This window comes from Callospermophilus lateralis, chromosome 13 (genome assembly GCF_048772815.1).
Source record: "Callospermophilus lateralis isolate mCalLat2 chromosome 13, mCalLat2.hap1, whole genome shotgun sequence".
NCBI classification, from domain to species: Eukaryota; Metazoa; Chordata; class Mammalia; order Rodentia; family Sciuridae; genus Callospermophilus; species Callospermophilus lateralis.
Window position 1 is genome coordinate 35,749,944 of NC_135317.1, and position 22,584 is coordinate 35,772,527.

The 22,584-nt window shown below is 35.1% G+C and overlaps 1 protein-coding gene across 2 annotated transcripts in view; it reads right to left on the minus strand.

Moving 5' to 3' along the window:
- Nucleotides 1-22,584, minus strand: part of Plxdc2 (plexin domain containing 2) — a 410,148-nt gene that overhangs the window by 172,655 nt on the left and 214,909 nt on the right. For both annotated transcript variants that reach the window (XM_076831619.1, XM_076831618.1), the window contains one exon: nucleotides 14,961-15,030. In XM_076831619.1, coding sequence (XP_076687734.1) covers nucleotides 14,961-15,030 — 70 coding nt within the window. The remainder of the gene's footprint in view (nucleotides 1-14,960; nucleotides 15,031-22,584) is intronic.

The following is a 22,584-nucleotide window of genomic DNA, read 5'->3' on the forward strand; positions in this document are numbered from 1 at the left end:
ACATGAATCTTATTTTTGAACGATAAATAAAAGTAACTTCTGTGTCCAGTTTTGAGATTGTATCCAAATGGCGATGGCTCATGATTATATTGTTAATTTGAACTGACTGCCCCAAATTTTGCATTTGTTCCAAACTGAAAGAATCCTGAAAACTGGTTTTGCTGAGGTACGGTGTGGTGGTAGATGCCAATAAGAATATGCACAATGCCCTTATTTCCTAAAAACAATAGAACAAAGAAGAAGGAGAGAATGTGGAGAAACATTATTGTTTGGGACTCAAATCTGGGAAAAGTTAATGAAAGACAATAAGTGCTAGCTATCTTTTTAAAATTTTAATTAATTAATTTATTTATTTTAGTTGGAGATGGACATAATACCTTTATTTATTTATTTTTATGTAGTGCTGAAGATTGAACCAGTGCCTCACACGTGCCAGGCAAGCGTTCTATCACTGAGCCACCACCCCAGTCCACTAGTTATCTTTAAATACTGTCAGAACACAAAATAGACAAAACAAGTAGTTATCCCTAGTGAAACCTCTAGGGAGAAAGACCCAAAACAGAGGTGACATTGAGCCTTGGAGCAACAGTCTTGTTCTCTGAGGTCTAAATCTTGATCTGTCAAGCAAACTATTTACAAGAAAGTAATTAGATCCTCTGTTAAGGATGAGTAGTGTCATTTTCCTCCCTGTCTTTCCTGGCTTGTATACAGCTGTAGTTGAATTTATATCTAAAACCTCTAGTTGCTTCCTCTATGTTGTAAGTAGAGAGATTTTTATGAGTGCATTTTTACTACAGAGTCCTCACTGACCAGATGTTACACAAAAGCTGTTCCTTAGAGTGTGTCTTGTCCCCATAGGCATGCACATATAAACAGGAGAATCACCTGAGGAGTTGTTGAAAACTACATTGCTGGTCCTGCTACCAGAATGTCTGATTGAGTAGGAGTGGCCATGTCTGGAGGTGGCTCAGAGGAGGGCTTTGGTCTCCATGACGCACACCAGCTTTCTCATGTCTTCCCAAACAAAACCATAACCATCAATAACAAATACAAATCTTATATACATTTGGAAACTTGAAATATTAAGAATCTTGATTTTTTTTTTTCATGAAAATGAAACAGAATCTTTCCCAGCATAGTATGTGTGCCATGCAGACTGAACTGAGAGACCCCTTGCTGTGTTCAGCCCTTCCTGGCCCCACCTGCTAACCCGGCTGTTGACCCTCTGCCTCTCCTTCATGGAAATTCTACAGCAGCCACTTTAAGCAGGGCCCAGAGAACTGTATCTTAAAGAAACATGCCTGGTAATTCTGAGACACAGTCTGTTATTCATTCTAGCATTTTATCTGTTTCGTGATAGTCACCTACAAAGCATGAAATGTTGAAAACCATAGCTGCAGTTTAGTCTGTGGAAATCAGATTAAAAAATACACTCTGAGTTGAATAGTAGTCTTTACCAAAAAATCAAGACATGAGAGCCTGCTATTAACAGTGCCAAGCTGCTTGGGAAACTGCTGTGAGATCAACCACTGAACAAAATAACCCATCACCTCCAGAGGAAAAAAGAAATACATGCTTTTGTCCTTGACCTAAAAGTCTGCCATATCAAAAAGAAAGATATAAAGATGCCACCTGGACAACATTAAAGAGGTGCAGATTTCTCAATAGGGATATTTTTACAGACTTAGGATGTAATTCCTTACCTGTAATGCTGCCATCCTGAGCACCTTCAGAAGTTGGTACTGAATCCTGCATTCTATACCTTCTTGATCAAATATATGTAGAGGTATTTTTGCAACTTGAGGACAGCCAGGAGCTGTCTGTTGTCTTTGAAGAATCTCCTGGTGGGAAATGCATCCCATCTTGCCTAGAGTAGGTTCCAGCCTAAGCCTTCTTCACTGGGAAGTGTCCTCCTCCCACCTCCTGCAGGGAGTTACTCAGAATGACTCCACAGAGGCTCCGGAAGGCACCACTGGATCATCTCATCTCACCAAGGCCAGCCCTGAAACCCAGCCAGGCCTCTGCTACTCAGAGGTCAGTTGGCTCTTGCTCTGTGGAGCCCTGCTCAAAGACAGGATGGCCGGAATGAAGACATCCCTGTGGATCTCTTTGTTCCAAAAGATCTCTACTTCCAGAGTATCAATCCTGCCCAAAGTCACTAAGCCCTTTGGACATCCTAATTAAAGAATGTCCCAGCCATGGCAAGAAGAGCTCCTGCAGTTTTGGCCCTTCCTATTTCTAATTCACTTCTTCCTCCTGGGTCTACTCTGGAAACACTTGTACTTCTTGCTGCCAAATTTACAAGATTTACGACACATACAAACCACTTCCATTTCCCATCTCTCCTTAGAAAGTACTTGGGAAGTTGTTTTAGTTTTAAATGATCTTCTTGTTAACTAAATAGCTGCTAATAATATAAAATATTAAAATGGGAATATAATCTATCCTTACTGTGACTGATGCATTTAAATCAAGAAAAAAATTTTTTTTCTGCCCTTCTTTCTCTGCCATGTTAGCAATTTGATACCAATTCAATTTTGTACTCAGGAACCTTTGGTGTATTAAACTAGAGTCATGGGTTCTATGTTTTAGGATGGTACTCAATAGTCCCTCAAAAAAATAAATATAAATATAAATGATTCTTTCTTAATAAAACAGGTTATTTCATGAACAATTTCAACTGCCTCAAACTCTAAAACATTATGCATTTTTAAAGTTGAAGCTGTACCTCTGTGGTACAGCCCTTGCCAACCATGCATGAGGCCCTGGGTTCTATGATCAACATTGAAAAAAAAAAAAGAAGAAGTTTTGAAATAGAAACAATTATGAAACAAATTTTGCACATTATGCTCTTACAGACTGTTCATTTTGTTTGATACATCTATTATAAGATTATATCATAAAAATACACACACTGCCAAAATTTATTCCTATCAATTATTACCAATAAGGATTTTAAATATTAATGGTGTTTGAAAGGTAATATGTGACACAATAATAACTTGATATGCTCAACTGATTGTGAAAATTACATCTCTTTCCTATTCCTGACCTCCAGTCATCCACCAATTAATTTGCTCTGAGGATTACCACTGTTAATAATTTCTTGTATGTCCTTGAAGAGATTTTTCTAATTCTTGGAAGCATCATGTTTTTTTCCAAATTATTTCAGAGAGAGTTTATGCATGTATAAATCTGTCTGCATACATATACACACACTTAAATGTAAGTAACATTGTTCTGCATCTTGTTATTTTTTAACCAAGCACACATAAAGCTATTTCATTCTAATTAAAGAGCACACAACATTCCTTTCTATGGGTGTACAATAACTTATTTAACTTGAACATCCTTATTAATGAGGATTCAGGTGGTTTTCAATGTTTTTGTATTAGTTATCCTTATATAGATCTTTCAGATGTATGCCAGGATATCATCAGGATACATTTTTTGAAGTAGAAATCACAGTGTCAATTATATATTTTATAATTTAGTAGATAATAATGAATTGCCATTAGCAATGCTTGAGAGCATCTTCCTCACACTCTAAAGAAAATATTAACATCATGCTCAGATAAGCCAGAGTAAGAAAGTCAAGTGTTGGATGTTTTCTCTCATATGTGGAAGGTAGAGAGAGAGAGAGAGAGAATATGAATATATATATATATATATATATATATATATATATATATATATATTCAAATATATATACATTTAGATATATTTATTTTAGATATGTATATGTTTTATATATTTTTATATATATTTATATATATGTGTGTGTGTATATATATATAGTGGTGGTAGGAATAAAAGGAAGAAAGATCTACAGAGTAGAGGAAGGGGATTGAGAGGGAGGGAAGAGAGAAGGGCCATGGGGATGTTACTGGGGAATGGAATCTACCAAATTATACTATGTCTATGTACAACATTTCACAATGAATCACTCATAAATAAATAAATATATATATATATACACACACACACACACATACACACACACATGCACACACACATGCACACACATACACATATACACTTAATAAAATAAGAGAATTAAAAGTAAAAGGGCAATAAGTAGATAAAAGCAAGAGGATAAGGAAAGAAAGGAAATGGAAGGTAGTGGGGAATGAGACTAATCAAACTATGTGCATGTTTGAATATGGCATAATCAATCCCACTATTATGTATAATTATGATGTTCCAATAAAAATTCATTTTTAAAAATTCTTTCTAAATCACGTTTGAAAATAGTATCTCCATGTAATTCTGATTTGCATTCTACTTACTATGAGTGAGATTATATCTTTTTCATATGTTTAATTGCCACTTGTATTCCCAATGTTTTAAAATAAACTGTATCTTAGAATTTGTTGAGATGTACAGAAAATTAAAAATTCAGTTTAGAGTCTTTCCATCTACTCCACATGTTTTCTACTGTAGTGTTACATCTTAACATTAGTATGGTGTCTTTGTTAAAATTAAGGAAACATCAATTGGCACATTATTATTCGAAAGTTAATTGATACATTATTATTAACTAAATTATCAACTAAACTCATATTTCCTTAGTTTCCAGGTCTTTTTCTGCCTGGGTGCCTGCCCCCAGGATGCCACCTTCCATTCAGTTGTCATGCCTGCTGAGCATCCTCCTGTCTGCTTCTCATACTTGCTTGCTTTTGCTGACCTTGACAGCTTTCAGCAATGCTAGTTGACTATTTTTCAGCAGATATGCTTTTCTCAAGACTTTTTTTTCCTCCTTTTTGGTCTGAAAATGATATGCATAGGCACGGTTTTTGGTTGCTCCTTTCCTGGTAGGTGTTTTCTGAGCCCTTTGGTTTGGTGTCTGTCAATTTTGGAAAGTTCTTGGCTATTATTACTCCAAATATTTCTTCTGTTCTCTCCTCTTCTCTTTGGATACTCCTGTTTCATTTTTATTGTGATTGTGCAACTCTTCCATGTTCTTTTCTTTTCCTCTTTCCTTTTTGATTTTTATAAGTTTCTCAGTCCTAAGTATTTTTGGTCTGTGACCTTCCCAGAGATTTCTGTACTGGGGTATTTTCCCCGCTGCCTGTCACTTCCCCCCCTGGATATAGCATTCCTGACCTATTCACGTGAAGTCTTGACTCCTGTTTACCACATATTTTGTCTTCCCCTGTACTAACAGGGAAGGTTGGAGGGGGTTGCTCTAGTGGCAGGAATGCCTCTGCCTCAACTGATGAAAACCTTTCCCTAAACATTAGGCCTTTCCTTTGCAGAAGGCTGGGTGGCCTCCATAGTGATTGCTTCTTCCTTCTTTCCCAGAGCCAAGAGGGACCTTTCTCAGACTTCCATTGGGAGAATCTTCTGTGTTTCTGGAAGGTCAAGTCCATAAATGTTTAATTGTTCCCTTCAGACTGGAATCCCCTGGAGTTGCTTACTGTTAGACCAATCTACACTTGAACTTTAACCTTGCTGAAGTTAGATCTTAGGGGTTATTATCAATTTTTGGTTACAGTGCTTTCTGCTCCAAAAACAGATTTTTAAGTGTCCTTGAAGGCACAAGATTTTGGGAATGGAGATTTGCTCTGCAATTTCAACTCCCTAACAGGTTCCATAGTTTTGGGTTGGTGTTAAAATGGGAGTAACAAATTCCTAAAATCAGAAATTCCTCTAACTCCTGTTTAAAAAGGATCTTTGTCATTTCTCATTGTTTTTGTCAGCTTTTTCACTGCTGTGACTAAAAGACCCCATAAGAGCAATTGAAAGGAGAAAAAGTTTATTTGAGGGCTTAAAATTTCAGAGGTGTCAGTCCTTAGACAGCTGGGTCCATTCCTCTAGGCTCCAGGGGAGGCTGAACATTATGGGGGAAGAGTGTAGCAGAGGGAAGCAGCTCACAGGATGATCAGCAAGTGGAAGAAGATTTCACTTGCCAAATACAAAACACACACCCCAAAGGCATGTCCCCAATTCCCACCTCCCCCAGCCACACCCTATGGGCCTTTAGCCACCATTCAGTTAATCCCATCATGGGATTGATTCACTGATTGGGCTAAGGATCTTATACCCAGATCTTTTCTCCTCTAAGACTTCTTGCATAGTCTCACAGTCACACATCATATCCAAACCAAAACATTCACCGTATAGTTGTCAAATCTGTCTAAAAAATATTTTATTTCTAAAAAACAAAAAGCAAATGATCATCTGAGCTGTTGAAAAATGGTAGCAGATAGATAACTGCTCAACACAGTTATCACAAACCTTCAATTTGTAAAAAGAATGCAATTTCTACAAAGAACAATAAAGCTAAGTGGAATAAAATGAGGTTTGACTATATGCAATTTTATCAATATTTTCCTTTACAGTTTCTGGGCTTTATACCACTCTAAAAAAATTCCCAATTTCATGATTATAAAATAGACTCCTAATGTATTTTTTATAGTTATACTTATGATAAAAATCAGGTAAATGTTATAATATATTTTTTAAATTCTATGAAAAATAAGAGAACTACATTCGTAGCATAATGTACATTGATGAGAAACAAAATTTATTAAAAACTGTTAAAGTCAATGGGTAGCCATCTCCAGCAAAAAGAAGTCAGATTCCTACTCCTTATAATAATTATTATACAAGAGTTGAAATTGACACATCATTTTTCAGGGCTGGGGATATGGCTCATTTCTAGGTCAGTTGCCTAGCATGTATGAGGCTTCACCCCCACCCTACAAGCAAACAAACAAACTAACCCAACCCAAATCACACCAAGTCAATCAACCCCTCTCAAAACAAAACAAAAAAACACATTTTTAAAATAAGAACATTTGGAAACTAGGCAACAGAAAACCAACCACTCATAATGCAGTGATTCTAAAATAATCAGTACTTAATTCACCTCCTATTCTATTTGATGTGCATTTCTAAATAATTGTTCTCATAGTATTATTCAATTTTACATCTTGATTTTTATCATAACCATTCTTCCTATATTAACACATGATTGTATAATAATATTTAGTTACATTTTATGAATTTTACTTTTTAAACTGTACAGAAGTTGGGAGTAGTCAATGATTTCTGAATTATATCAACAGTTTGATTAGATTTATCTAATATAAAAAATAGTTCCAAAAATTTCTCCTAAGTAATCTTCAATTATCGAACCATAGGTAAGTTAAACAACAACAACAAGAAATTTGGCTTGCAAAATATGCTAGTACAAAGATTTGGCATTTTGGAGGAAAATAATAAATTAACTAAAGAGATTACTACATATGAAGAAGAAGTCAAGAGAAAAAAAACTTCTTTTTTATAGCTCAATGACTAAGATCTCAGAAATAGTAATTTCATAAATAGTAATAGTTACAGAAATAGTAATTTCATAAATTTCATCTGCTATATATATTTTACCACAACTTCTAAAATTTAAAGTATTTTACTCTTTATCACTTATAGAATTTTTTTTATTATTTCTTACATGACAATAGTGGAGTGCATTACATTCATTTTTTTTGCATTACAATTCTTAATACACCTTTATATCACAGGTTATCAAATCTCTGATTATATACAAGATATGTTGACACCAATTCACATCTTCATACATGTATTTTGTATAATAATGAACGTCTCCTTCCACCATTCATGCTATTCCCCTTCTCCCTCCCTTTTCCTCACACCCCTATTCCCTATCTAGAGGTAAATTTCCACCCATGCTCTCCCTATTTTTTACAAAATATAATTGCCCAAAATTTTATTAATTTTGTACTTAAGTAAGATTTTTTTTAAGTATCCTAGGGAATTGACAATTATCTTATAAACTAATTAAAAGGCATTTTGCTTCTACTTTATTTGCTTTTTTAGTCAGGAAACTCTCATTTGATCAATTCCAATAGTTCAAACAAAAATTTCTCAGTAGCCCTCAAGCTAGTCAGATAAACAAAGTAATCCAACCCCATCACAATCCCGTTAGTCTTAACCAACAAAATATTTTGATCGATTACTTTTTTAACACTACCCTCAGGTCCAAAGCTTACAGTTCAAAGGAGAACACAAGTTTGAACTACATTATACCTACAAGTTATCTGTGATGTAGGAAAAACATACTGCAAATAAATGCAGCATTGAAAAACAGATATAAATATAGAAATTTTATCTAATTAAAAGGCAAAGCCTTACATGTACCTTTAATTAACATTCAAATTTTCACTTGGGGTTGGGTCTTCTGTATGTTTTTGAGTTAGACTGTTAGTGTTTAAATAAATCTCAATTCTAAGAAAGGCCACTGTTGGGATCCACAGGGCAGTGCCCCTCCGCTCACCATCAATGTATCCCTATGTTTCATGACTGAGCTTAAAGTTCTTATTATACAAAGGATAGAATGAGAAGCATACTGGCATATGTGACTTGCTTCATATAACAGTTCCACTACTCAGTGATGACCTATGATATCACTATTAGGTAGAGATTTCAAGATTCTTTCTATTTGTCTTGGGTTGAAAGACAAGAATTTCTAGAAAGTGTTCCAGAGTCCCCGATATTGTCATTGGGAGGTCTTTAGAAGTGAACTTGAAACTGCACATTGCACACTGCACATAGAAATGACAGATATAATCACCCTGATAAAGTGGATATCCTAGTCATCTAATATAATTACATTTCCTGGTCACAAATGGATAACTCAGCCTGTAAAAGGAGCAGTTACAGCGGCTATAAGTTAATTTTTTAAATACTCCTTGAGTTATACCTTACATTTTTTTTGCATGGAAATCTAGAAAATTATGTCATCTAAGAAACTTCAGACAAACAGATTTAGTGAGTAAACACAGCTTTACAGAGAAACCATTTCAAAAAGAAATAAAAGAAAATTAACTTATAAAAATTATAGTAATCATACATACTATTTATGTAATATTTTCTATGAAACAAATATCAATAACATATGAATTAATTAATCATCCTAAAAATCTTTATGTGAAGATAATTTTATTGTGCTATTTGATAGATAGGAAAACACAATGATAGACAGACCATCACTCAGCTCTAGCTTCTATATGGCTTTTCTCCAAGTCATTTATTGACACTTCCCACCCACAAACCCAGGGAGCCAGTGCCAATTAAATACAACATGTGTCCAGAGTAGTGGAAACCAAGATGCTTGCAAATAATGCAAGTCCTAAGGCCACAGGGAAAAGAAATGTAGTAATGTTGGTAAATCTGCTGAATCTTCTGCTGACACTCGACAGTTTGGAGGAAGAATAAACCATCCCAGGGACTGCTAAGATGAGCTCTCTGGTGTTTGGAGGTATATCTCAGAGAATCAGTTACACACAGTGGAACAGACAACATGCAATTTATCTTCTGTCCAGAAACCTTTGTGAACTGAAGGTGTTACATGAAATTGGTAAACCAAATTGGGATGGATTTGCTTTTGTCTAGTATCTATCACTTCTATATCTTCCCTTCATTTACAGATCCCTGGGTATTCACAATCTCTGCTCTCTGTTAATGATAATTTTAAAAGACAAAATAACTTTGCTTTCTCACTAGATTCTAAAAGTTAATGTATACATCAAGTTCTGTCTCATGAGGTTACACACTTGAAAGAAGACGGGGATGGGTATTTATAAATCAATCATTATAATAACTAACTCTGTTTCTCCCCTAAAATCCATTTTATTCCTGTTATTCATTAAATCCCTTTAAAAAGCAAGAAATACTACTTGAAACTATAAATAAAATATTACTATTTGAAAGCCAGAACAAAAGAAGATATAAGATTTGGTAATATACTTCCTGAAACTCAATGAAGATAACATGTATTCATTTTTTAAAAATCTTTCTTACTGGGGAGTTAAAGCAGAAAAGCAAATGATTATTGACCCAATATAATTATTGTAAATTTAGATGTAATATATCATGAATTCAAAAAAGTAACAGGTGTTTCTATCTTGAGAAGGGAACTAAGTAGACTAGGAGCCAGGGGAAGAAGAGCAATTTATATTTTGCTTTTGCCTGTTGACTCTTCAAACATCCATGTATTCATTTCTCTAATAATAAGAGTTCATTATTGAATGAACACTTTTATATTTTCTTAGTTACCACATGGCAAATGAAAAGAAAATAGACCTAAAATTCAGAAGTTCCTTATGAAACTTACAACTGGAAATTTGTATAGACAGGAAGACAGGGCATGTCCTTCATATAATCAAGGTAGGAAATATGCTTTTCATATTTGTTTTTTTAATTCATTTTACCTTGGCTTTCTAATCTCATGTCCAAATGCTCGCAATTCCACACAATGTTTTAATTATGAATCACCATCTGTCCACATAGTTAAGTTTGGGAGCAGAGTTATCTGAATAACTATACATACCTCTTCTCTTTCCTATTACATAAAACAGCAATTAACCCACCACCCTAATCCTAACTAATGCCAGTCATGTGCACCCATTATGGATTTGGGTAAAAATACCATCAGCAATGATGGCCACAGGCGTTAAAGTTTAAATTCTCAAACTTAATTCTACTTTTTGAAGCATCTAAAAGATCAGCCTAATAATACAAAAGAGCTAATTAAGGTATTCATACAGAAAGAAAATAAGTGGTAAGTTATGCAAATGACACACCTTAGTGATACCATTAATGGAAATATTTTTATGAAATGCATAGAGAATTAGCTTTGTATGGCTGGAAATATTTATATTCTAAAGGAATTTTTAAATACAATATAAATAAATGCTTTCAGGTTTTGCTATCAGTGAACCAGAAAATAAGATTGTATTTCCGATTCATTTTGTGCATTATTTGTATGGCTGATTGAGGCTTGTGCATATTAAAATGTTCAATAGGTAAATATTTTATCTTTGTAGTTTATAAATAAATGACCCAATGTTTGGTTTTAATTTGCATTTTTTAACTAGGGACTTAAGTTTATTCATAGTGAAATATTATGAAATACAAAGCTCGACCACAGTGAATTCTATGTAAGTCTATATTTTAAACTACTTTCTGACTTGAAATTGTATTGATACTAGAAAACATGAGGCATTATCTTGAAGTTAATTTTAGTTTTAAATGAGTCTGTGTCTGCGTGGAGAGGATGGGGAAAGAGATTTTAAGAAGACGTGGGAAATGGCAAGCAGCGAGGTAAGATGAAAGGGTCTGTGGTTTTTAGAGTGTCTACTTTATTTATTTGCACAGCTTGGATTCACCATGAAAACATTTCACTTTGTTTTTTCCCACATCCAATGTAGAAACAGGTTCAAGAGGAATTTGTAGACACAGGGAGAATTGACAGCTCCTAGAATAGAAACCAATATGTTCCTTCTTAATAATCTCAGCCCCTGGCCTATTTGAAATGGCCTGCAATGAACTTTCTTTAGCCTGATATGTGGTTTCTTTTTTTTTCTTCCAAGCCTTGTATGGTTAATAATTGATTTAAGATTTGTAAGGCTGATGAGAATTTGTCACACAGGCCAGTCTGTTTATACCAGCTAGTCAATCACAGAAGAGATCCATCAAGTCAGTGGTCCAGAAGGCATCTAAATTGTTCTTAGTTTTTTTTTTTTTTTTTTCACTGCATCTTAACGGACCACAGTGATTAAACAATTCAAGTTATGGGTCTTGCACTGGCTCCTTCTCTTTTTCCACTGAATCTATCCTACATCAGGCACAGTAACCCAAGAATAAAGAAGTCCAATGCTTGCAAGATATCATCCAAATTCCTAATGTTCAAATTATATAGTTCCTGCCATCTTCATTGGACTCTCCTTCCAACCTTCCTTTCAAGATAAAGTGATTATCTTGACAGCCCTCCAAGCATACTCCACGTGGGCTCAGCACTGTCACTTAGCTTGGCGTCCCCTTGTCTGGAATGCCCCTTCCCACTTCACCTTTTGCAGACTGTTTCTTTGCTTACTAAAATTTTATCTTCCTTTAGACCAAGACCAAAGGTGAGCTCTTTCACAAACCTGCTAATTGGTCCAACAAGAATCATCTCTTTTTTGAGCGAGATCCTGCTCCATGAGCACTTACAGTCAGCCTTCTCCCAATGTTTATTTATATCTTACTCCTCATCTTAGACTCTAAGCTCTTGAGCAGACACTAGAGCTTATCCTTCCTAGTGCACAGTGAAGCTTCTTGTATGGTGTCTCTTAAAGGGGTTCAATTGATTATATGAATGAACAATGGAAAAACAAGCAAGCTATTTATTAATCCGAAAACTTGTACATGAGATTCCGGTTTTATTTTGAAGAAACTCAGGTCCGTCTCTAAGTCATTTCTGCTATGTTTCTTTAAATGACATATAGAGATTTATATACAGAAGTTACAGGCTAGAATATTTTAAGAGAAAAAAAAAAACGTTATCTTTGTATCAGCATTTTCTCCAAAGAAGACAGAGATCATTCAAGACGTCAGGTTTATCACTATTTGGGGGATCTTGTTGAAGGAAAACGGCATTTTGAAGCAGTAAAGATGACACAGACATCTGCTTGATCTGCTGGGTTTGTCACCAACCACTCCACTAAGACAAATCATCCTCCACATCAGCTGAATCACTGACATGAGGTTCAAAAACAAAACAACTTGAGAAACTGAAAATGTATCTTTTTTTAAAAAAAACACCGTGTGTACAGATTTTAAACACATGATTTAAGAACTCACTTTTTAAAATGCAATGGAACACTGGTAACTTAAACATCAGAAAACAATAATTGTCCGTATTCTTTGTCAACATGCACACAGTGAACCGAGAAGACATAGTCTTTGTGTACTATGATTTGCATATAGTCCTTTTTTTAAAACAAAATGCTTCATAAAGTCCTCTGCTGGACTTTGTAATTTGTGTTCGAAGCTATACATTTTTTTTTTTCATCTTGCTTTGTAAGAGCAGAATAACCAAAGCATCTCATACAAACTTTTGCTACATCCTTCAAAGTGATGTACCGATTCCAATTTTTCTCCACTTTAAGGTATTGTCTTAAATGTCTAGATTGTTTTTTTTTTTCATTGTAGTACAGGTGATTGAATCCAAACCATCATGCATGCTAGGTAAGAGTCACTGAGGTACATCCCCAGTCCTTATTTACTTTATTTTACTTTATTATTATTATTTTATTTGGTGGTGCTTCAGATTAAACCCAGGGCCTTGTGCATGCAAGGCAAGCACTCTACCAACTGAGCTGTATCCCCAGCGCCACCCCCATTTATTTTTACTTATTTTTTTGGTACTGGAGATTGAATTCAGGGCCACTCAACCACTGAGTCATATCCCCAGCTCCATTTTTTGTAATTTATTTAGATACAGGGTCTCACTGAGCTCTTCAGAGCCTCACTTTTGCTGAGGCTGGCTTTGAACTCACGATCCTCCTCAAGCTCCTGAGCTGCTGGGATTACAGGTCTGCACCATCATACCTAGCTATCATTTCTTTTTATTTTGAGACAGAGTCTCTGTAAGTAACAAAGTTGTTCAGGTTGGCTTTGAACTTGAGATTTTTCTGCCTCAGCCTCCCCAGTGCTGGCATTATAGGCATCTTGCTTAGATTTATCTTCTTAATGTTTATTACTTACCTAATTAACAATTGATGACTCAAACTAACCTTTAAAGCTTTATGTACAATTGTCCCAACCTGTTTTCTAATCCTAATATGCAACTTTTTTTTGAGTAAACATTTCCCTAACTTCACTCACTCAAACTCATTTATATATTATCTCAAATATATTTTCCCCATTTCCCCTTCTGTATACTCACTCTAAAGCTCTCCCCAGGACCGACTCTTCCTTCTTTATAAAACTGTAGAAATTGTGGGACACTCTAATTATTTCTCCTTAAAGTCATAAATGAGTCTCATAGATGTTTGAACTTCATCATTCCTATAAACTTGGATCTTATCCTTTGTATTTCTAGGGGTTCCCACATTCAGTTTCACCTTATCTAACTGTACACTTGGCTACCTGTTTCTAAAGCATAAGGAGCTTAACATGCCTTTGCTCAAAGAAGATGCTCAAAAAAAACGTTTATTTGTTAGTATCTCTAATTATAAATATATCCCCTGAATCCTATTTACCTGAAGTCTAGGTTTTTATATTAAAATATGGCAGGAATAACCAACATGGTTTGCATATCATCCAGAAGACCAATAAGGAGACCCAGTGAAGGAAGGAGCCTCAGGTCCACGGTGCTCTAGGTGTGGACATTCTTAGTCTTTCCAATATGCCTTTGAATTTCTTTTTGCTTGATTCTTTCCCTACTATTCCTTTTTAGTTATTGTTGTTTTTAACTCATTCTTTTACTTTCTCTCCCCTCTGCCTAAGGCCTACAGTGATGTACTCTGGCGTTTTGCTTATCTCAGTTAGAAGCACTTGAGGATTAACATACCTCTTAACTTCTGGGATATAGTGTGCATCATGACAATTGCTTTGGTAAGATACTGCTAATTGTCAAACAAACCTCCATGTTTGTGGAGAATAGCAAAATTTTAACAATTCAACCTGGTTTTCAGTGTTGATTTTTAAGACTCTCAAGTTGTCAGTCAGCAAAGGTGGCATTATTTAGAAACACCCAGCTCAAGCTAATTTGCATGGGGTTGTGTGTGTGTCAAGATACTCACATCTATCAACTACATACATTAGAAGAAAATAAAAACACACCAAAAGCTCCCTTAAGAACCTTTTTCTCTAGCTCTATTCCAATTTCTGCCACTTGTATAGGCTTATCGTATAAAAAAAGTGAATAAAAACTTAGAAGGAAAGCAGAGGTGAATCTAAGCTGAACATTATGCTAACTATTTTTTATTTTGTGCTAGAAGGTTTTTCCAAAGCTATATTCTCTTAGCTTAGATGCATATCCCCACAACTTCTTGCCACAAGACAATGTTCTTACCCAATAAATATCACTCTTGAAATATGGGATAAATTCAAAGTAATGACTATAGTGAAACTATAGATTATTTAAGGTGAATGGGTAGAAAACCACTTACCCCCAGTTGCCACAGTGATTTCACGTAGGAAATGGCCATAAAATGGAAAATCGAAGGACAGATTCACTCTCTGCAAGGAACAACACCAGAAAAATAAAATCAATAATGTGCAGAATAGTAAAAGTAAAATGAAGAGCCTTTCACTTAAAAAAAAAAACTGATGCTTCTACTTTCCCCCATTATTATTGTAGTTGACCTTTAAAAACTGAATCCTGGATGGTATTAAAGAATACTTTCCCTGGTAATTGTTTGAAGTATGTGAAAAGATTAAAGTTTTGCTGTTCTGTTGACCACTCCTAACTCACAAAGACTATCTACATCAAGCTATTCTCTGTACCATCACCACTGGTTTTAGTCGTGCATTGAACGTTAAGTTCTATCACCCTGATCAGGGGTTGTTTGTAGTTTGTCTAGTTCCTGCAAAATAGTAGAGTATGTTATATGTCAGACTTATTGAAGGAAAATCAAAAGATTTTTGTCTTACACTGCTACATATTCCATTTGTTTTCTGTATATCCCATAATGAAAGGTAGCTTCACAGTAGAAAATATCTTGCACCTACAGATATAGAACTGAAGACTTATTTTTATTTTTAAATAATGAGTTCTCCAGACTTAGCATATTATGTCTATTTTGCAAAAGCACAAAGTTGTATGATAAATAATCCTGGTTACTAGAGAGAGACTTTTATTTGATATAAAGGAATATTGGAGCATCTTAGAAAGTTCATTCATAAAGTATGCCCTTCTTTTTTTCTAAAAAGGGGCCTGAAAGTTTGGATCTTAATTGCTAAAAGACAACACACACACACACACACACACACACACACATATATACACACACATTCATGCATGTGAGTTTTTAAAAATAACTTTCGTGAAAACTAAAAACCACAATACAACAAAACACAGATCCTAGCATTTGCTGTGTACTTGAAATGATAATGAAGTAACTATATTATTGCTAGGGAAAAAATAAGAAAAACACTGAATTACAACAACATGATCACCTGAAATAAAATAATCCAAAGAAAAACTAATTAGCTAGTTTATAGCTGAATCACAACTACAAGCTACCTACAGGCTTTTATGTTAAAATTCCACATTTCTACATTATATCTCTCCCAATATACAAATTAAAAAAAACAGAAAAATGTATCTGTTGGAAGTTAGCTGTTTTCCATTTTCTATTTTGCAAATGATTGCTTTTTTTATATCCATCAGAGATTTCTAATGACTTGGCGTGAAATTAATCATTCAAAATTTACAGTGACTTTCAATTAGGTTTTCTTTCCTTTTTAATGAAAGCCACATTTTCATAAAAAGGTTTCTTTTGTGCTGACTAATGGAGACAACCAAACCCATTTTCACTGCGGTACCTGTAAAAAGTGGCCACTAATAACACAAAGATGAAAGCTGTAATAGCAAAATCATTCATCTCAAAGAAGTCAGAAATAATCTCATACAGGCGCTTGCTGTACATATGGTTTTCCATCATTCCAATTTGCTTCCATGCTCATCAGTAAACTGGTAAAATTTACACCCTCCAGCATTCTCACCTCACCACTGGAAATGGGTTTAAACATCTGTCATTAACAACCTCTATCAAGTACCACCAAGGATGACCTAGAGAGATATGACCTGAGTTTTCTTAGCCATTGCAACTATTTAAATTTGTTTCAAATTAGATAAAGATACATAAATACTGACATAAATTAAAGACCTTTTCTTGAGAAACAAATAGATTCTCATAGAAAATTTACTAATACACCACCCTGTATACAACAGGAATAATTGAAATGCTTCCTTGTTGAAGTGAGCAGTTGATGTTAGTTACTGCCATGACCTGCTGCACTCTGATACAGAATAGCAATGGCAATTTAGGAAGACGCCATCTTCTACGTAGCTGTGAAATCCATGCATTTCTCTCCAGTCACTATGACACTTGTCCCCCTGTGTAGGTCCTATTGGGTAGTTTTTTCCTCATAGGTGTCTTGGTTCCAGTTCCCCTGAAGCACACTGTCTAGTGTATCGCTCCGCCTCTTCATATCATTCAGTCTAGAGTGTCATTGTCACTGGTAATGATATCAACATAATGAAAATCAGTTCTAAGACCCACCACTAACTGGCCCCTGCCACTTTGAAACTTTCTCTTTTAAGCTGCCTGCTCCAGCCAGGTGTAAAGGGCATCTCTTAGTTTCTTGCATCTGCCATTCTTAACCTTGAGCTCCTGTCGTTCCTCATGATATCTCTTCTTACTGGAATACTCGCTCAACCTTGGTCAGTCATGGCTTCCATGCCTTCAAGCCTTGGTTTAGTTTGGGTTATCTCCTAAATCAACCCAGATAGAAGGATTTGGGGAAAATATTCTTTTTAGAATGTTATCCTAGAAAGCATTTGCTAAAGGATGTGGGAAACATGAGACAAAGAAAAAAGTCAAATAAATAACAGGGTGTGTTACCATTATAGCCCCTTGAGAATCAGGCCCTGTGGAGGCATTAAGAAACAGCAGAGAAAAAAGCTTGAGGTTGGAAATCACTAGTATGTTCCAAACAGCCTCCCACAGTTTCAGTATGGGGAAAAGTATCAATAGGAGCAGCAAATGTGAGATTGCAGGGTTCTACCTTGACTTTTTAGCTCATGACACATGTTCCGGATATCTCTCACCTAACATTCTCAACATACACATACACACCTAAAGCACTGCATAAAGCTCATGTTACAACCACTTCAAAGGGAAAATCACTCAGAATGACTGGTTAAGAATGGTCCCATATAGTTCAGTTGGTAGAGTGCTTGCCTTACATGCAGAAGGCCCTGGGTTCAATCCCCAGCACAAAAAAAAAAAAAAAGAATGGCCCCAGTGGGAAACTAGAACGTGTTCCTAGGTATGTGGATGACAAAAACAATACTTTTTCTTAATAACTGAGATAATAAAACAAAGTGATGGGTCACATGTAAAGGCAAAATTTGGAAAGTTGTTATCTCACCTAAAAACATACACATACATACACATGACACAGTTAAGCACTAGAACTTCAGGAAGCACTTTGGCAACTTAATGTTTACATATTCAACATAATTACCTCTGAATAATCAATGATTACTTTTTCTCAGTGTGGCACGGAAAACATATGTAAGGGGAATGTAAAGGGGTGTTTTATTTGCTTGTTCATTCATCCAGTCAGCCATTGAACAACCATTTATTCATCACCTTGTAAACACCAGACACTGAGTCAGGCACTTTGTGGAGAACTGGAGCAAGTCCCCCTGGGCCCCCTGAGTGATGGAAAAGAACATCATTCAAGGGTAAACAATACAAGCATGCAGGGCAGAGTAAGAATGACAGAAGACAATGACCCAGAGCACAAGGCAATGGAATGGATTCTTTAAAAGAACCTGTCACAAGCGGAGTGAAAGGGGTACATGAAAATATATCAAGTAAAACTGAAAGAACTTCTTGATTATTGGACATAAAGATTTGGATTGAGTGGGGAAAATCTAGAATGAAACAGACTTCTGACTTCTAACTTGTTGAATATGAACCACAGTGCCACCAGCTGAGAAAGTGACTACAGAAAAAGAGCTATTTGGTTAGTTTTGAGAAAATTTGCTACATTACTTTTTTGTTATGTATCCTCTGATTATATACTAAAAATTAATTAAAAATGACTCCAAATGTCTAGGAAACAAATAACTCTTCTACAATTAAAGAGGTTAACAGAGTCTTGCGCATTGTCACCAAAAGCCATAGCAAATAAAAAGAGACATCACAGAGAAGCTATGGTATAAATTATTGGAGATATCAAACTACCTTGAATCCCTTAGGAAATGTTTAATGTTAAGGGAATAAAAAGTTCAGGAAAGTGGTCATGTGAAGACTCAGTAAACTGATTTATAGTCTGAGTAAATTATAGGATAAAAGCTCAAAAGTGCAGTATGTGCAAGGCCCTGGTTCTATCCCCAGCAATGGTTTAAAAAAAAAAAAAAAAAGTGTTTTTTAAAGCTCTGAAGTGATATCTTGAACATCATGAGAGACACAATAAAAGTGACTAAAATTGTTACCTAGTTTCTTATGCTCCAGAGAAAGGGGTTAACTATTGGAAAATGGAGATGGTAATTTTGAGACAAGCAAAAGAAGTACTAGTTTTTCACATGGTGCAGGCTAAATTGAGGGCTATGGTTTGACAATCTGGTAGAATATACAGAGTCCAGGTGGTTTGGTGTAAAGTCATGGCAGCTATAGCCATATGTGATTGTGGCCTTTAAAACCAGATGGTGCTTCCATGAAAATGTCCCTTTGAACTTTCTGTTGGTCACAGGCTGTTGTGTTGAGGACCATATGACTAGATTTCTAAGAGTGCCTACAACCTCTTACCTTTTTACGTATTTTTTGATGCCCATTGCTATTCAGTTTTAGATTAATTATTATAATCTCCACTAATCTTTTTAATACAATAAAAATTATAATCCCAAACATACCCTCTTGTCATTTAACTTGTTTGCTTATTTCTCAGTAGTCTTATAAAGACAAATTAATTAACCAAAGCTTGCAAAACCTTGAAGATAGAAACCTCTTAGTAAGAGTTAAGAATCTAGAGTGGCCATATTTATAATCCTCAAATTCATTTCTATATTTTGTTTTAAGATAAAATAAAAGCTCAGTATAATAATATTACATAGAGTAATAAAGCTGTATATACTGGTTGGCCCAAGTCTCTTTATTTCATCTATATAAGGCATGATACTGCTAAAAACAACTACTGGTCAGAAAATCTAAGATAACAAAGGTTTTCATAATTGCTGATTTCATGGGTTCATGGTAGCATAAGATCTATAGAATACAGGGGTTATGAATACACTCAAAAATGAATAAATGCATTAATCATTAATTTTTGCAGACTTATGTCAATGGTCTATTTATATTCATTTAAATAATATTTTGTTTGAGGGACACATGCTTGACTCTTGAAAGGGTCAAATAGGTGTGACATTATTAATATTTTTGGTAAAGGGAGATTTATGCTACTTTTTCAAAAAATAATTTCAAAAAGGAGATCAAATAAAATACTATTTTTAGCTCATTTCTTTATGCCCAGTGTAAAATTTGAGATGAATTGCAAAATTTAAGGAAAATACATTTGCTTTATTTACATGGATATTAAATACTGGATATTGCATGGATATAAAAGTACTCACTTATTTTTAGGAAGGTTCATATCTTCAATAAATGTAAATGATTTCACAAACATTACATAAAACCATAATAAATCTAATTTAATTTGGTGTGATATCTTCCTCCGAAATGCACTTCACAGTTAACTTTCTTGAAACTGAAAAAGGTCTGCATAAAATTCATTCATCTACAAATGCTAAGATTATTACAGTCTTATTCCTTTGCTAACCATGACACAGATGTTCCAATCTTCTTTTAAAGCAACTAAATGTAACTTTATTTTTAAAATTTCAATTATTATTTTCTAATTTTTGAGTGATCTAGCATGATTTTGGAATTGGAGAGAACTGAAATTATGTTCCAACATTCTTATTTAGTAGTTTATATGATTTCATAAATGATTTAGCTGTCTTAAATGATAGTTCACTCGCCTGTGATATGTAAGTAGACTTCTTTAAAAGCTTGTTAAAGGGATCAGATAACTGAATTATACCTGGACCTTTATAAACCCTTTGGAAATAATGGTTAACATTAGTTATGTATGTGAAACTGCCTACCACTGCAATAATTATTTAAAACTAATTTTCTAAAAAAAAATAGCCCTTATTTGATTCCTAATACATAGCTAGAAATGATCTGATGTGTGTTCTTTGTGATACAAATATACATCATCACAACATTTAACAAAAAGGATCAAACCAATGCAGGGAAATCTCTAACCACATTGGTAACTAGACAGTATATTTCTAAGCAATGTCATGATTCCTGCATCTTTGTTACGTTGAAATAATCATAACTACTGTACTTATTGGTGTTAGGAGAATGGGATCAGCATTTTCAGTGAAGAAACAAACCCTGACAGGAATCACCTTAACACATGATGCAAGTTAGCACTATCACTAATTAGACATTCTGGCATCATTTATGTCTTCGTCTATTTTCTACTGCTATAACAGAAAACCTGAGATTGCATAATATATAAAGAAGAGAACATCTTTTTTCTCATAGTTCTGGAGGTTAGGAAATACCAGATCAACGGGCTGGCATCTGGTGAGGGTATTCTTGCTGCATCATCCCATGATGAACATCAGAAGGGCAATGGAGTGTGTGTGTGTGTGTGTGAGAGTGTGAGAGAGAGAGAGAGAGAGAGAGAGAGAGAGAGAGAGAGAGAAAACACACCAAATCCACATTTAGAGCAAACACATGATGACTAACCCACTCCTGCCATAATGGTGTCCATTCAGGAGAGCAGAGTCCCCATGATCTGGTCACTTCTTATTGGGCCCCATCTCCAAATACTGCTGCATTAGGGAGTGAGTTTCCATCACATGGATGCTGGGAAACACATTCAAATCTTACCAATACACCTCCTGATACAATGCATTAAAGAAGAACAAAAGACCATTCCCATTTCCTTCTTCCTAAAAGCATTTAATCATGAAGAAACAACAGAGACCCCAAATCTGGGACATTATACACAATTATTGGCCAATACTCTTCAAAAGCTTTAAGTTCATGAAAGACAAAGAGAGACGGAAGGACTGTCATCGATTAGAGGAGAAGAGATATGATGAATAAATGCAAAGTAGTTCCTACTTTGGAGCCTGAATTTTTTAAAAAAGGATAATTTGGGAATAACAAGCAAAATTAGAATAAAGCCTGCAGAATAGTTAAGAGTACGGTACCAGTGTTTATGTCTTGGAATTAATCATTATACTGTGGATATATAGAGTATTAACATTTATGGAGCTAAGGGAATCTCTTGGAATCTTCTGCAAGCTTTTTATAATCTTGAAATCATTTCAAAGCAAAGCTTTACCAAAAACAAAACAAACAAACAAAAAAAAAAAGAGCTATATAGTAGGTAACAAAACCAAGATTTCAGTCCAAATATATTTGACTCCAAAACTGAGTCTTGACAACTACATATTTGTATCTCCCTTATATTATACTAGGTGATTCATCTCCCCTCCCTCCCAATCAGGCCTTTAATAACTGTGTTTTCTACTAGAACCATTAATATTTTCAGGCCTTCATGTTTGTGGTCCTGGTAGACATAACAATTTAATTGTTGGCCCTTTGTGCCTCCCTATGTGTCAGCTGATGGCACCGAAGACACTCATACAAGTTTGCTGAATAGAAGAAGGAAAGCAAGACCATGAAAGCCCTGGGGACAGGAAATCTACCCAATTGCCCCATCACCTGTTTCTTACCCTGCTTTGTCCTAATTTTTCTTAAAACAAAGTAATAATGAAACAATTAGAAAGCACACAAATGCACAAGGCCAACACCACAAAAACAGGAAATCTGAGAAAAGCAAAGAGCCATTTTCTTAAATCAAAAACATAGGGTCAGCTGGGCATGATGGCCCACTCTTATAATCTCAGCAGCTCAGGAGGCTGAGGCAGGAGGATGGTGAATTCAAAGCCAGTCTCAGCAATGTAGTGAG